Genomic DNA, 16280 nt, shown 5'->3' on the forward strand with positions numbered 1-16280 from the left:
ATCCACTCACCTCAGCCTCCCAAAGGTGCGGGATTACAGGCTGAGCCACCAAGCCTGGCTATTATTATTATTTTGAGTTGGAATCTCACTCTGTTGCCCAGGCTGGAGTGCAGTAGCACGCTCACGGCCACCCTAGCGTCGACCTGCTAGCCTCTGGTGATTCTTCCGTCTCAGCCCTCCAAGTGGCCAGAACTATAGGCGCACGCTACCGTGCTGGGCTAATTTTTCACTGATTGTAGAGACAAGGTCTTGCTAAGTTGCCTGGGCTGGTCTTGAACCCGTGGGCTCAGGCAGTCTACTCACCTTGTCCTCCCAAAGTGCTGGGATTGCAGGCTGAGCCACCAAGCCCGGCCTAAACACAATATTACTATTCTGGTATTAAAAATCACATCATTCTTTGGTATCATCAAGTATTCAGTCTGTGTTCAGGCTCTCTGTGGTCTTGATGCCCTTTTCTGGTGTGTTTGCACCTTGTATGGACTTGTTGGGTCCTTCTGTCAGGAGACCTTTTTGTTGCTTTCTCTGAGTTTAAAAGCCATGAGTGCCCAATGCCTGGATCCATTAATTCATGAGGAATGCAGGTTGGAGACAGGCCGACACTGTCACTCTGTGTTTATCACCTGGAGTTCCTATCGGGAGAAGTTCCCTTCCTTTGCCGGATGCAGTTGGTGTGGGAGAGTCAGGCTCGTCCTCTGGAGCTCAGTTTCAGGCAGGACGCTGGTTCTCTGGAGTGCCAGTATGACCAGTGTTTGTCTTTTCTCTTTTTTGACTGTGGAGTTTACTTATCCTATTTCTTCCAGTCCACAAGCTGTCCCACCTTTGATGGGTGGGAGCCTTTCCAAGGGGGCTTGTAACCCTTCGAGAAAGAGGCTTTGAATTCAGCCATACATGTCTTGTCCAGGATCTGGAACTAGCTTCTTCTCCAGGGCGAGGAGGAGACTGCAAGACAACCCGGGGCTCTGGGGGCCGCTGAGCAGTCTTGTTTCTTGGTCTGCCCCACAGCTAGGAGCTGGGGTGCTGTTTGTTTCGGTGATGCTTCCAATTCGGTTAGACAGCCACCAGCCCCACCTGACTCTTGTCCATGTCCCTCATCTCCCCACCAACAGCTCGGTTCTCGGCAGCATGGGAGTGGGTGGACCCAGACCAGCATGTGGTCAGGCTCACTGCCTAGGCCACGCAAGCCTGGCCTATACCACCACCACTGTGCTCGTGGGGCCACTGTAACCTGCTGGCTTGGGCAGTGCTTGTCCTCGGAGGTACCCAAAGGCCTGTGTTTCAGCATGGTCCGGGGCTGTTCTCCCCAGATGGTTATCCCACCAAGGGAGTCATACAGGTTTAATATGTTCCCTTTTTAATGTTTTGAGATTGCTTTTGAAAGTTTGAGTTTGTTTTAAAATTGCAGATCCTGAATCACCTTCAGCAAACAAGGTCTTTTCCTAGAAGTGCAGCTTCCTGCTTGTCCCTCCCATCCTCTGTCTTCCCCTGGGGGAGCGTGAGCATTTCACAGTGTTTCCCCACTGGCCATGCGGGTGGCAGTGTGTGTCCTCCCACCTCTCTAGCTGAGCGACAGCCTTTCTCCGCCTCTGGTTTTTACCCGATGCCACTGCTTCCCGCTCTGACTGCTTTTGCACCCTCCCAGGGTTGCCCCATGGTCACTGAACCAGGGCCTGTGGCTGGATGCCATTCCTCCTGGTCCCTTGCTGATCTAGGCAGCGCTGCAGCGTGCACCCGCATATGTGTCTGGTCGGGGCTCTGGGGCGGGTACCAGGCAGTATGACCGCTGGGTCCAGGGTTGGATGTGTGTGGAACTTTGCTGGACACAGCCCCATCCCCCCCTGGAGCTGTGCCATTTTGTGTCCCCACTGGCAGGTGTCCTTCCTTCCCCTCCTCTCACGTCCTCCTTTCATTCCTCCCTTCCCCCCTTCTTCTCCTGTCCTCCTTTTAGTCCTCCCTTCAGTCCTCCCTCCTCCCTTCTCCCGTCCTCCTTTCAGTCCTTCCTTCCCCCATCCTCTTTCCCTTCTCCCTTTGGTCCTCCCTCCCCCCCTTTTCCCATCCTTCTTTCTGTCCTCTATTCCCCTCCTCCTCTCCTCCTCTCTTCCCTTTGGTCCTTCCTTCCCCCCTCCTCTCCTCCCATCCCCCTTTTGATCCTCCCTTCCTCCCTTCTCCCATCTTCCTTTCAGTCCTCACCTGCCCTCCTCCTCTCTTCTCATCCTCCTTTTGGTCCTCCCCTCCTCTCCTCTCATCCTCTTTTCAGTCCTCCCCTCCCCTCCTCCCACCTCTGTCTCTGCTTCTCCGAGGAGCCTATCCTGGTCTTCCTGCCCTTCCCCCAGAACTACTCCCGGAGCTTTCCTAGAAGCCCAGCAGCGAGTTGGCCTCATGTAGGCACTTGTCCCCTTGGCACCTTCCTGACTTAACTTGCTGAGCCACTCTCTCTATGCCAGGAGACACCTGGAATGCTCTGCCAGCTGCAGGTTGCCTTTGGGCAGAGCTGCGTGGACTGAGTGTGTACAGTCATGTGCTGGTTAGGTGTGCTCCTGTCCCTGGGGCCGATGGGAAGCAGAGACTGGCAGGGCTCTGCTTGGAAGGGAAGTGGAGGAGCGAGGTGTCAGGGAAGATGGACAGGGTGTGTCGGGGGGAGGGAGCAGGCTGGGGAGTGTGGTGCAGGGAGGCATCTTCAGGTCTCTGCATCCTCTAGTGGGGGCCGGTGGGGCCAAGGCAGCCGAAGCTACTGGGCAAGGAGGCGCCGGGTGACGGCTCCAGGGGCTTCTGGGAGCAGGGGTGGGGCAGCCTGAGGGGCCTTGCGGTGAGAGTGTGTCTCCTCGGGTCCTTCTAGGAGCTGTCTAAGATCACCATGCCCATTGCCTTCAACGAGCCCCTGAGCTTCCTGCAGCGCATTACGGAGTACATGGAGCATGTGTACCTCATCCGCAGGGCCTGCCGCCAACCCCAGCCTCTGGAGAGGATGCAGGTGGGCCCAGGACAACCAGTGTCTGGTGGGAAGGCCTACTGCCAGGCATGGGACCCACACATCTCACAGGAGGTCAAGACACCTGGGAGGGGCCCACAGGGCTCACCTGGCATGCGGTGCCGTTCAGCCCAGCAGCCGCAGCGATCATCCCCAAGCGTGTCTCCTTGGCTGTGTGACTATGGAACTTGCTGGCAGTGCCATGAAGCTCCTGGCATCCCTGAGAGCTCCCTGCTGCTACCTCCTGCCAGGAGTCTCGGCCTCTGGAGCAACAGGATGGCAGGCTCTGTCCTCAGGATCCTGTGGCACCACTGCCTGTATGCGCGTGTGTGTGCATGCATGTTGTGTGTACAGGAATCTGTAAACGTGTGGGCATGTGATGTGCAAGTATGTGCTCAGGGTGTGTGTGTGTTTGTGCACAAGCATGCGTGTGAGTGCAAATGTGTGTGCACATGTGTGTGTGCACATGTGTGTGTGGCAGGTTGACGTTGCTACAATCTCTGCAAGGAAGGACCAGGCCAGGAATGCAGCGTCTGTACTCCTGTCTGTGGCTTTGGGGAAGTGGCAGTGATACAGGGTGCTTCCTGAAAGTTACATAATCACGTCTGTTACTGGTGGGGAATGGAACAGTTGCCACAGGATGACGATGCAGAAGTCCAGCGCCTTGGCGCCCTGAACCTCTGGCTCTTCCTGATGGATTGTTCTTACCCATCTGTGTTGGTTACAGTCTGTAGCTGCTTTTGCCGTGTCGGCCGTGGCCTCGCAGTGGGAGCGGACTGGCAAGCCATTCAACCCCCTCCTGGGAGAGACGTACGAGCTGGTCAGGTAAGAGGAAGGCATGAGTGGAGCACCTCAGGTGACAGACGAGCATGGTTCTCTCACCACCACTAAGGCCTCTGCTCTGAGAATATGCCGTGTGAATTAAGTGTGGGCTAAATAAGGAATGCGACAGCCAGGACACGCATCACATGTAGAGAGGCAGTCAGCACTGTGAGAGGCCTAGTGGTGTCAAGCAGAGGTGAAAATAGAATGTGATCACTTACTCATTCAAGGATGGAGACATGGACATGCTCATACGTGTGTGATGTGTATGAAGTTGCGATTTTGTACCTGGTGTGTAGACATAAATATGCTCACACGTGTGTGGGATGAGTATGAAATTGTGGGATTGTACGCGGTGTATAGACATGGACATGCTCATATGTATGTGTGACATATGTGAAGTGTGCAGGATTGTACATGGTGTATAGACATCGGCACACTTGTATGTGTGTGATGTGTATGAAGTTGTGGATTGTACGTGGTTTTAGACATGGACACACTTGCACGTATGTGTGATGGGTGTGAATTTGTGGGATTGTGCTCGGTGTATAGACATAGACACATGGTAGAGTGATGCATTTGAAACTTGGGGATTGTTCGCTTCCAGCTCAGGTGGAGATGAGTGCTGATGACCAGCATTAGGCCCTTGCCCTGAGCTGTTCAGTGGCTGCTGCTGAAAGAGCAGGTGAACACAGAGCAGCGTGGCTGCAGGGTGCATCCCGTGGGACCGTTTGCCACCGCAGCCTTTGGTGGGAATTGGGGAAGGCTGGCCTGGATGAGGAGAGGTGACCACACTGCTGCTCTGTGACCCACAGTTCCTTCCTGTGGAGTTTCTTCTAGGTGGCATCACCCCCTTTCCTGGAGTTCCCCAGCTTCCATCCATCCCAGTGCCCAGCACATACACCTGAGACTGGCCTGGGTGGTGGCTGGGCCTCCAGGAGGGCCAGCCTGCCTGGGGTTCTCTCCACCCCCTCACTCCCTGGAGCTGTTGCAGTTCTGAGAATTGCCCTGGAGAATTGTGCCCGGGGACAGCGACCCCACCCCCCAAGTAAGGAGCATTCACGCAGACCGAAGTGCTGTGTTGCCCTCATCAAGGTGGCCTGGCAGCAGCTCCAGAACCTACCAATGAGAAACAAATGTACATGACTCTTGCCAGCGCGGGTGCTGTCCCGGTAGTTTCAGCCCGCCTCCCTTGGTCTGGTCCTTCTCTGGAGGCTGTGTAGGTGCCTGGGTAGACATGGGCAGTGTGTGTGGAGCATCCTCATCCCACAAGCAGAGAGCGGTGTTGTGGCTCTGCAAGTGAGAGGGGTTGCATTCTGAGCTGCCCCATTTCTTGCAGTTGCAACTTGGCAGAGTGCCCCTTCCCCGCAGGGCTCTTCCCCGCATTCGGGAGTGGTTACTGCTGCCCAGCATCACAAACACCGGCGAGGGAGGGACTCCAATGCCATCTTGCCTGATGGCCTGTCTCTAGGAAAGGGGAGTCCAACCTAAAGTGTTGGCTTCTATCTGGATTCTGGCTAGTTGAGATTCTGTCGGGTGTTTTATTAAAATAAAGTCTTTTTTTAAATTACAAGAGCATGCTTTCTATGGAGAACATGTAACATTGAGAAACGTAGACAAGACAGTCAGACACAACCCTGTAAGACAGCAGCTGCCAGCGCTTTGCTGAGTTCCTGTTGTGAGTGTGTTATGATGTGCTGACACCCTTGTGCACCTATTACCATTTATGTCATGCCGTGATCATCTGAGACATTACAGAAGTCTTAAATCACCTGCCTCATCGATTCTAAGACACACTTTCCAGGTTGCAGCATTTCTACATGTCTAGTTTCATGTGCATTTTCTCTTTTTTGCTTAAAATAAAATTAATTGTGTTGTGCAATTGATGGCATCTTACAGTCAAAGAAGTACAGTTTCTTTGAAACTTGAGGTCACTGCATTTAGGCCCTTGATTGTATTTTATATTATTAAGGACAGAGATTTTCCTCAGTGGTGTGTAGAGGTTGTGGGGGGGTTGCAGGTCAAGCTGCACTTCCCCCCATGAGTCACCCTGAGTGGCAGAGTTTGGAGAGGGTTGAGCTGCACTTCCTCCTGTGAGTCACCCTGAGTGAGGGTAGAGGTTGGGGGGTATCAAGCTGCACTTCCCCCCATGAGTCACCCCAGGTGGGGAGTACAGGTTGGTGGGGTTGAGCTGCACTTCCCCTGTGAGTCACCCCAAGTAGAGGGTAGAGGTTGAGGAAGTTGAGCTGCAGGTTTGGGGGTTGAGCTGCACTTGCCCCCATGAGTCACCCCAAGTGGGGGGTAGAGGTTGGGGGGGTTGAGCTGCAGGTTGAAGGGTTGAGCTGCACTTCCCCCGTGAGTCACCCCAAGTGGGGAGTAGAGGTTGAGAGGGGTCAAACTGCACTTTTTCCTCTGAGTCACCCCAAGTGGGGGGTAGAGGTTGACGGGGACTATGCTGCACTTCCCCCTGTGAGTCACCCCAAGTGGGGAGTAGAGGTTGGGGGGGTCTACCTGCACTTCTCCCTGTGAGTCAACCTGAGTCTTGTCCTGGGTGGTCAGTGGCCAGCCCTTCCCCAGGACCACAGGTGGGAATGGCATCTGAGTTCTGTTGATTTAGGAGTTGGGGCCCCATGTGGCTGAGCGCCTGCCCGCCACATCATATTTCCTCTGAGAGAGTGGGACTTACCAGCAGAGAGCATGACACGATGGCAGAGGGCTTCAGCAGGTGGCCCTGGGCATGGCATGTCCCAGGAGGAGGGGTTGCAGGGCCAACCCTGCCCTTGCAACTCAGGAATAGGGAAACTGAGGCCTGGACAAGGAAAGCCTTACTCCGAGCAGTGCTCCTGAGGGAGGCTGTTTTGGAGTTCATGTGGCGTGTTTTCCTCTCTAGCTCTTTCCCATGAGCAGCAGCCCCTTGGCTACCGCCACTGCCCTTCCTTCCTGCAGCTCACATGCTGGAGTGCCCATATCCGAGGCGCTGCCTTTAGAAAATTATCATCATTATTATTTCTGAGTTGGCGTCTCACTGTGTCACCCAGGCTAAAGTGCAGTGGCACTATCACAGCTCACAATAGCCTCGACCTCCTGGGCTCAGGCGATCCTGCCTCAGCCTCCTGTAGGCATCAGCCACTGCACCCGGCTTTAGATAATTATTAGAATATCTTGAGAGAGATTAATGAGAACAAGAAAGAAGTTCTAGATGATAGAAGCGATGCAGTTTGGTTGATAAGCGTCTGAGCAGCCTGAGGCTGGAGTGCAGCCTGCCGTGCGGATTATTGGGCATCTCAGGTGGAACTAGAGTTTCACAGAGAGGAGAAATGAGACTCTCCACTCCAGTATGTGGCATTCCTCACGCTTCCTTCCAGACCGTGTGTGTCCGTGTCTGAGGGCCAGACATCCCTCTGGGCAAGAGCCATATGTAAAACAAGTCACTTACCAACAGCCTCATCCCGGATTCCTCTGATGGCTAAAAATACATTTTCTGTTCTTAGACAAGTATTCACTTGATAAATTACATGCCTTGGTAGGCAACCTTTTAGAATCTAATTTTTTCAGCTTTCCTTCCTCTGAAATGATTGGAAATTCTGATTCCAGTTAAGTTAGTAATTATGTGGTTTAGCTTTTGTAATTTTTAATGACTGCAACTGTAGGTGTATTCACAGTTCCGGAACAATTAAAAACTGACATTTTTGTTGAAAAGGAGAGTGTACTAAAAATCCTGTTTCCTGGCCAAGAATATTTTGGGCTGTAATATATCCCATGCCAGAAGCCTCAGAGCCTTGTGAGAAGGCAGGGCAGAGGCACCCTCTTCAGAGAGATCTCGGTCCCAGGGGTGTGATGCTGGGAGTCCCTCAGGGATTAGATGAGAATCGGGGTTGGGTCTGTGAGATGCTTTTCGACTCCCAGCCTGGCTCCTCCAGCATGGTGCCCATGTGGCTGGGACAGTCCCTTGGAGTGGCAGGGGTGGGGTAGCAGCCTCTCCACTCTGCTGCCTGCCTGCGTGAGCTCTGCAGGTGGCGTGTGAGTGTGTTGTCAGCCTCCGGTCCTGTGTTACACCAAGAAGCCAGTGCTGGGTAGCCTGGGCCAGGGCTGGGTGAGCCGTGGTCCTCTGGTTGTAGGCCACACGCAGGGTGCTGTGGAAATGATGTGTGCACTGGCCTTTCTTGTGTGCTACCCTCATTAACATGACCCTCTCTCTGCCCTCCCTTGCTGGACCTAGGGAGGACTTAGGATTCAGATTCATATCTGAGCAGGTCAGCCACCACCCGCCCATCAGTGCATTTTACTCTGAAGGCCTCAGCCAGGACTTCCTGTTCCATGGCTCCATCTACCCAAAGCTGAAGTTCTGGGGGAAGAGTGTAGAAGCTGAGCCGCGTGGGACCATCACGCTGGAGCTGCTCACGTGAGTGCAGGCCGGGCTGGGAGCTCAGGAGGGGCCCATTTCCTCCTCCTCCTGGGGAAGGTGGGCCCTCTTCCTGATGAGGCAGTCCTGATGTTCGTCACCTAGGATGAGCTTTCTCACCAGTGCCAGGTGTTCTGGGAAATTCCTCTCACCTCTATGACTATTGGGCTCCACATCCTTTTAAGTCACTTGCTCCAGTCGTGTCTCTTGCTGCTGAATACCCCCAGACATAGCAGACATAATAACTTAGCAGCCCTGAGGCTGGTGGGCTGTGGCCGGGCTGCCCCTGAGGCTGGTGGGGTATGGCTGGGCTGCCTGTGAACCTGGAGTGACCATGGCACTTGCTTCCAGTCTCACCTGTGTGGCTGCTGGCAGGTCCCCCAGGGCATGCACAGCATGGCAGCTGGCATCCCACAGAGGGAGTAGGTAGCTGGGGACACCAGGAAAAAGTACTCCCACCCTGACCTGAGCATCGCTGATCGCACAGCCTGGCAGAGTGTGAGGGGTGGTGGAGGGGCCGCCTTAGAGTCTGTCAGTCTCAGTCTAAATGCTGTTCAGTCCAGTGTCCATCAAATGCACCCTAAAGCAAAAAAGTCTCCAACAAATGCCTGGGCATTGAGCCCCATTGTGGACACAGAGATGGGTGCTTGCTGCCTCCTTGGCAACCGGTGTGGAGTGAGTCTTGCAAAACTGCAGCCTGTTGTGATGGAGTCTTTGGAGTGATGTTGCTTTCTGTTGGCCCTGCCTGGCTGGTTGCAGAAGGTGCCACCAGGACCAAAGGAGGCCCCAGGGTTGTGTGTCAGGGTTGGTGTGGGTCCTGGGCCCTTGTGGACAGCCTGTTGGCAGGTGTCTGGTAGCCATGCCTGTCTTTGCCTCACAGTGGCCTTTACTTTCTTGGGTGAGGTATACAGAATCAAAGACATGCTGACAACTTTCTAGGGCGCTAGTGGAATTCCTCCTGTGTTGTGGGAGATCCTCCTCTGAGCAGATTTTGCCCTTGGCGATGGCTCCTGAATGTAGCCCCCACAAGATGTGGGGATGGTTCCTGCTGCCTCTCATGTTTGTGGGGTTTCTCTCCAGGGCAGGGCTGTTGGGTGGTTGAGTGTCATAGAACTGTAGCCCACTGCTGGTACCCTGTCCCCGCATGTGTGGGCCCGATGTGGCTAGGGTGTGCAATACCACCTCATGCATGCATGGGGTGAAGTGGTTTTCTTTTGAGGACTTCACAAGAAAGCCATTTCTCTATCTCAGTTGTCTTTTATTGCTTATTACTTGTCTTGACATTTAAGTAGAAAGCTTTGTTGATGCTACAAAGGAAAGAAGATGTGCGTTTCAAACAAATGCTAAACAAACAGCGTCCACTGCCAGGACTTCAAAGGACGTCCCCTCCTCCAGGCTCCTGGTGGCATAGTGGGCGGGCCGGGTCTTTGTGGTGTGTTCGCACAGTGTCTCCTCACAGGCCCCTGACCCTCCTGTGTCTTGCGTTTCCACAGGCATAACGAGGCCTACACCTGGACCAACCCTACATGCTGTGTGCACAATGTCATCCTTGGGAAGCTGTGGATAGAGCAGTATGGTGCCGTGGAGATCCTGAACCACAGGTGATGTGCGGGGTGGCTGACTCTGACCAGGAACTCCTCTGGGAACTCCGCTGGGCTCGAGCTGTCTCTGGTGGGGCCTCCCTGCCCACCAGCCCCCATGCCTCCACCCTGTCCCTCCCACCCTTTCACTCAGGGCTGTCTGGACCCACCTTGGCCAGGGTTGAAGTCTCCCGTGTGCCTCGCTTACTGTGTTTAGTCACAATCATCACTTGTTTTGAGACTTTCTACAACACTAAAGAGTGGTGTCATTGCCAGGTGGCAATGTGGTGGCTGTCCTCATGTGGTGTCCACTGTCAGACCGTCATGCCTCATTCCAGAGTTTGTGGTGATCAGCTTTGCCTTTTAACAGTTTTAGTGAGAGAGCTGATGGGCCATAATGTTTGCCATTTTAAGTGAATGCTTAAAGATTTCTAGTAAATTTGCCAAGTTGTACAGCCATTCCCCTGAGCCAGCTGGGAACATTCCAGTCACCCACCAGGCTGCTGCGCCTGTTGTGTCACCTCTGCACCACCTTGACCTGGGCCTGCAACCTGCTTCTCCCTTGGCAGATCTGCCCTTTGGGAACATTGCATGTCAGCAGCAGAGGCCTGTGTTTGTTTTTCCCACAGAACCGGACATAAGTGTGTGCTTAACTTCAAGCCGTGCGGATTGTTTGGAAAAGAGCTTCACAAAGTGGAAGGGCACATTCAGGACAAAAGGTAGGTTTGTGCCAGGTTGGTTCACAGGCACACATGGGCAAGCATGGGAGACATGGCTATGCCAGTGGTGTCTGGCATCCATTCATGGCAGAAAAACTATGGCTCTTTTCTTAAGACATTTCATGATTGAGCATAAAAGGAAGTAAGTATATGTTTTGAGTATAATTTATGGGCAGGGGGTGATTAGGTCTATCTTTTTTGATTAAATTGACATGAGAAATGAGATATTTTCACCAAGCAACAATACTGCAGTTTTACAAACAGACTGAGGCTTTAAGGTCTGGCCACGGGTTTCTTTCCTTGAGGCATTCCTGGCACAGTTGGCACAGCTCAGGCCCTGCTTGTGGGAACAGCAGCATTGGAGACAGACTCGTGTGTCTCCTTTAGTCAGGGATGTCCACATGGCTTTGTGAGCAGAGAAATGGTCACTGCTGTTTCAGCCGACTTTGGGGGTTTTTTCTCCCCTTTTGGGTGAATTGCTTTTTGTCTGGGTCTCAAAGTTCTCTATATATTTTTCAGGAAGAATGTCAGTTCTGTGATGTCAGGAGCTCCCTTCCTGCTCCTGAAGTCTGTGTTTCACTTTTATTAGAAATGAGTCTCCAGTTTAAAACAATGATGCTTTTGCTCCATCTACCTTCTCTTGGGCACCAGGAACTCACCTGTTCAAACAGCCTATAAGATGCTGTCAGGCTAAGCCCGACCACTGCTCCTGTGAGACAGTGAGGACCTGCGTGTGGGCTTGGAGGGCAGCAGTGCTGGATGGAGTAGCACAGCCTGATACCTGGGTAGCCTCCTGCTGTAGGATCTGCCCAGGGAGAGACTGTGCCTATCCATGTACAGAACTGGGCAGGGAGCCGGGGCCAGCTAACAGAGCCTCAGTGAGCACATGGAAAGCATGTTTTGGTTTTCTAGTTTTCTATCCTAAATTCAAGTGCTGGCCAGGACAGTGGCTCGAGCCTGTAATTGCATTACTTTGGGAGGCTGAGGCAGGAGTGTCACTTGAGTCCAGGAGTTTGAGACCAGCCTGGGTCACATAGTGAGACCCCATCTCTATTTCTAAAGAGAAAGAAAATATCTATTTTTAAAAACATATTAAATTCCAGCGCACTTGGAGAGCTGGCCCTGGACTGCCTGCTGGGTGAGACCTGGCCAATTCTCAGGTCCCATGGGCTCTGCAGACAACTGTGGTGTCAGACCTTGTCAGGGCAGCGATTCTAGGCCATGGCTTACTCCATATAGGGAGAGGCAGAAAAGAAAGCCGTCCAGTGCCATGAGGTGTCTGTTCCTGGGAAATCAGACAGAGCAGCAGTGGCTGATCTGCAGACCTCAGGGATGCTGTCAAGAGGACAAGCAGCCAGAGACCATGGAGAGGCAGGAGCATTAGCCGGGATGGGAGGGGTTAGCGATGGGAATCTAGAGCCTGCAGGACCCCAGCCCCAAAACAGCCAGTATACCTAAGCAGTGCTAGTAAGTGGGCCCACGCAGCTTAGAATACATACCTGTGTACTTAAGTAGTGCTAGTAAGTGGGCCTGCACATCTTAGAATACACAAGTGTGTACTTAGGTAGTGATAGTAAGTGGGCCCGTGCGGCTTAGAATACACACACGTGTACTTAGTGAGTGGGCCCGTGCAGCTTGGGATACACACCCGTGTACCTGAGCAGTGATAGTAAGTGGGCCTGCGCATCTTTGATTTAAAAATCTGTTTGTAAGCTCTGTTGCCCTTACTTGTCCCCGAATCCCTGTGGGGCAGCCCTCTGGGTTTGTTCCTTTGTGCCTCCCCTGGTGTCTCAAGCTGGGAACAGCACTTGCTAATGGCATGAGTATTCATCCTAGAATACAGATTGCATCCAAAGTGATCTCGACATGAACATGGAGATGTGTCAGAGGGGTCCTTCCACAGCCAGAATGACATGCTGTGTGTTAGGTGAGCGGTTGGTCATTGCTCTCAGCTTGTTTCTAAAAATCCCATTTGATCACAGCAAAAAGAAGCTCTTTATAATCTATGGCAAGTGGACGGAGTGTCTGTGGGGTATAGACCCTGTATCCTACGAAGCCTTCAAGAAGCAGGAGCGGAGAGGCCATCACCCGAGGAAGGCAACACAGGTGAGGCACCACCTCAGCTGATGCCTGGGTGTGGGGGAGGGAAGGGGGCGAGGGAGCAGGGAGCCAGGGAGCCTTTGTGCCCAGCTGGGAGAGGCCATCACCCAAGGAAGGGGATGCTGGTGAGGGGCCACCTTGTCTCATGCTGGTGTGGGACAGGGGCACGGGGAGCCCAGGGAGTGCTCATGCCCAGCTGGGAGAGGCAACCATGCACCCAGAGGAAACTGCTCACCTGTGGGTTTTGGTGCTGGGCTGAAGGGGTGTCTCTGTTTTTGCTGTGTGGAGGCAGCTGCTATGAACTGTGGACTCGGGGTGTCCCTGCCTCTTAGTCTCTAGGCCATTTCTTTTCTGGAAGCTCCAAGTTCTAGGTCCTTCTTGGTAAATCTCTCTTCTTTCATCTGAGGTGGCCTAGATGTATTTAAAAGTCAAGTGAATTTCATTTTTGTTTTTTTAGTTCTGAGTACAAGGTAATATATTCAACAGACAGAAGGTATTGGCAAGGATTTTTCCCCTAGAGCTGCTAAATGCTGATTGTCTTAAGACTAGTTATTCTTGAGCTTAAAACTAAAAGTGATAGTTCAAAAGAGGTGCCATATTTTCTAGATAATAAATTGGAATGTACCAAACCTGAAACATTCAATATTTACTTAACAAAAGTACTTTACCTCCTCCAGGATTCTAAGTGGCTGTTTCATTGTGATATTTCATGTATGCAGTGAGACATGTTTTCTAATCACTCTCCTGTATTTAAACAGGAAAAGTAAAATTCCTTTAAGGACTGTACAGACTGAGAATGTTAAATCCATTTAGTGATGTCTCTTAATGCTTTCACGTGTCTTTCCTGGTCTTTCAGGTCACCTAGAAAGGAGAGAGGGTTTTTGTGGATATGTTTGTACTTAGCTTCTGGCCTTGGACCAAGTGGCTGTGCCAATGTTAGCATGGCCCTGCTGAGTTCAGGAGGGTCCCACATGGCAGGGTCTACCTGGGTGGCTGCATCTAAGGCCACCGCTTATTATTCTAGGAGCCACTGGTCTCATTATCATCTCATTAGGGTGTGATGAGCGGCTGCTTAGTCCGGAGGTGCCAAGCTGCCCCAGCCTCTACACCTGAACCCTTCTGCATGGAGGGCAGGAGCACAGTGTGGCAGGGGCCTCTCAGTCCAGTCCCAGAAGTGTGCCCTTCCAGAGGGCAGTGTGAGGTGGAATGTGCTATTCTGGATGTCTTCACCCCATGCTGTGCTCAGATGTGGCAGGGCGTCCTTTCATGGCGGTCACCTTTCCCGGGAGCCTGCCTGCTGCTGGCTTCCTGCCTGTCTGTCCTTGAGCGTCGTTCGAAGCCCAGCACTGCCCAGACCCACAGAGGAATGTGATCCGCTTCAAGGACAGGCCTGGCTCTTCTTCATGCACCAGCGAGCAGACAGCATTGCAAGCTGGGAGGAAATTTGATTTTTTTCTTAGTTTAAAAAAAAAAAGGCAGAATTAGCTGGGCGTGGTAGCGTGCGCCTGTAGTTCCAGCAACTTGGAAGGCTGAGGCAGAAGGATCGCCAGAGCCCAGCAGGTCAAGGCTGCGGTGGCCGGGAGCGGCCACTGCACTCCAGTCTGGGCGACAGTGAGACTCCAACTCAAAAAAAAAGAAAATAGGCAAAGGCCACTTTACCATGCTTGGCTTGTGGCAGGTGTGGAAGGTGCTCAGGGCCCAGCTGCTGCCAGCTGCAGCTATATGGGACTCTGTGTTGCAGGACAGCAGCACCGAGCCGGCCAACAGTGACGTGGCTGATGACGTGCCTGAGGCCCAGGAGACCGTGCAGGTTGTCCCAGGCAGCAAGCTGCTGTGGAGGATCAACACCCGGCCCCCCAACTCCGCCCAGGTTTGGCCCTGCACACCCATGCCCCCTGCCAGGCTGTGTCTGCACCTCCTGGGTGGACCCCTCCACTGTCCCAATCCTGTGCCCATGCCTGCTGCCTCTGTGTGTCCCAGAGGGGGTAGGGGGTGGGCAGGGGATCCTCAGGGAACTAGGCTTCTGCCTTCCTAGAGCCACATCCAGGCCTGTGCCCTCCAGCTGTGGCATTCGGGAGGTCTGGGATTGAGGTGTGGATGCAGAGCTCTGCTGTGTCTGTGCATACCACCGCCCACAGCTGCGTGGGCTTGTCCCCACAAGGCCTGCGCCCACGGCTGCAGGTCAGAGGTGGGCTCAGCCATGGCAGAAGATTCTCGTTCTGACATATTCATTTAGATGTTTCAATGCATTGTGATACTTATTTTTGAAGATTGCAGTTGTAACTCTTACTACATATATAAGTAACATACAAAATATGTGCTATATTCTTGTAAATAGAGTATAACCAAGGTTAATATCTTTTAGAGATTGTATGTTACTTATGTATAAAGTGTATCTGCAGCTGATCATGAAATTCCCATTGTGTCCTATGAACACAAGGAGCGTGTGTGACACAGAGGAAAGAGAACAGCAGGACGTCCCCTCTAAGCACAACCTCGACACGCCACAGCTTTCACTTGAGCAGAATATGAGCTAGTGTGACAGCACCATTTTAAGTTAATTTTTAGAAAAAAAGCTTTTTTTTACGGGGGAGATCCTCTTAAAAAGAATGTGTCCCTCCATCCTTTGGCTCAGTGGGATGTGCTGAGTTCCCCTTGCCCACCGGGCACTAGATGGCCCAGGCAGACAAGTCCCCTGTGTCCCCAGTGCCCCCAATGCCCATGCCCCAGTGTGCATGGACACAGCTGAGAGCTCCATGGTGCCTCACCAGTTGCCAGGGAAGCTCATCAGGCAGGACAGGGACTCTGCTATGGCTTCAGTCATGGGAAAGTGGCAGAGTGATTGATGGCTGTTGGGGCTTGCCTTTGGGCAGGGGACAGCCAGGGCAGAGCCTCTGGGAGTGGACTGAGGAGTGTAAGGGCCACAGGGCTCAGGGGACCAAGTGGTGGTGGGGTAGGGCACAGGGGTGCCATATGCCTTGATTTCTGCTTTGAATGATGTGGATGCTGTGGAAGCCATCTGAGCAGAGGGTGACCAGTGGAGTTGAGGTTTTCTCTTGGCCCCTCTGGCTGCTGTGGGGGTGAGGGCAGAAGGAGGACTGCTAGAAGGCCTGGCTGGGGTCCTGGGAAGGGACACAGGGAGGGTGGGGCTGTGGGTGCAGCAGGTTCATCGGGAGTGCCAGATTTCTCTCCAACATCCCAGAACTGAGTGGACAGATATATGAGCCTGAACTCAGAGTGAGGGTCTGGCTGAAGAATGAAGCCAGGGCTTTCTGGGCACAGGGTGACTGCCACCCCCCAGGTGGAGAGGGGGAGCCTGAAGGCAGGCCATCTGGGCGAGAGGGAGCAACCCAAGCCAAGGGGCTAGCTGCAGGACATGGTGGCAGCATTTCCAGTGAGCAGGTGGCACCAACCTTCTGTCTGGGAGATTGACAGAGAAACAAGACATCTGTGCTAGCCTTGCTGCCACACCTCCAGCTGCAGAAGTCAGGGCCACAGCACGTGCTGTGTGCATAGTCAGATGGAGACAGTGCTCAGGAGATGGGCGGAGATGGGTGGGATGTGCTCCAGGGGATAGGCAGAGATGGGTGGGGTGTGCTCCATGGGATTGTGGGGCCTGGGCACTGACAAGGTGGTATCTCTGCTCCCGCAGATGTACAACTTCACCAGCTTCACTGTGAGCCTCAACGAGC

The 16280-nt window shown here is 53.2% G+C and overlaps 1 protein-coding gene across 1 annotated transcript in view; it reads left to right on the plus strand.

Moving 5' to 3' along the window:
* Positions 1-16280, plus strand: part of OSBPL2 (oxysterol binding protein like 2) — a 24238-nt gene that overhangs the window by 5238 nt on the left and 2720 nt on the right. Inside the window, exons 4-10 of the mRNA XM_021712015.1 lie at positions 2834-2968; positions 3693-3790; positions 8007-8189; positions 9683-9790; positions 10399-10488; positions 12471-12594; positions 14330-14458. Coding sequence (XP_021567690.1) covers positions 2834-2968; positions 3693-3790; positions 8007-8189; positions 9683-9790; positions 10399-10488; positions 12471-12594; positions 14330-14458 — 867 coding nt within the window. The remainder of the gene's footprint in view (positions 1-2833; positions 2969-3692; positions 3791-8006; positions 8190-9682; positions 9791-10398; positions 10489-12470; positions 12595-14329; positions 14459-16280) is intronic.

This window comes from Carlito syrichta, unplaced genomic scaffold (assembly GCF_000164805.1).
Source record: "Carlito syrichta isolate Samal-C Ts95f unplaced genomic scaffold, Tarsius_syrichta-2.0.1 Scaffold303013, whole genome shotgun sequence".
NCBI classification, from domain to species: Eukaryota; Metazoa; Chordata; class Mammalia; order Primates; family Tarsiidae; genus Carlito; species Carlito syrichta.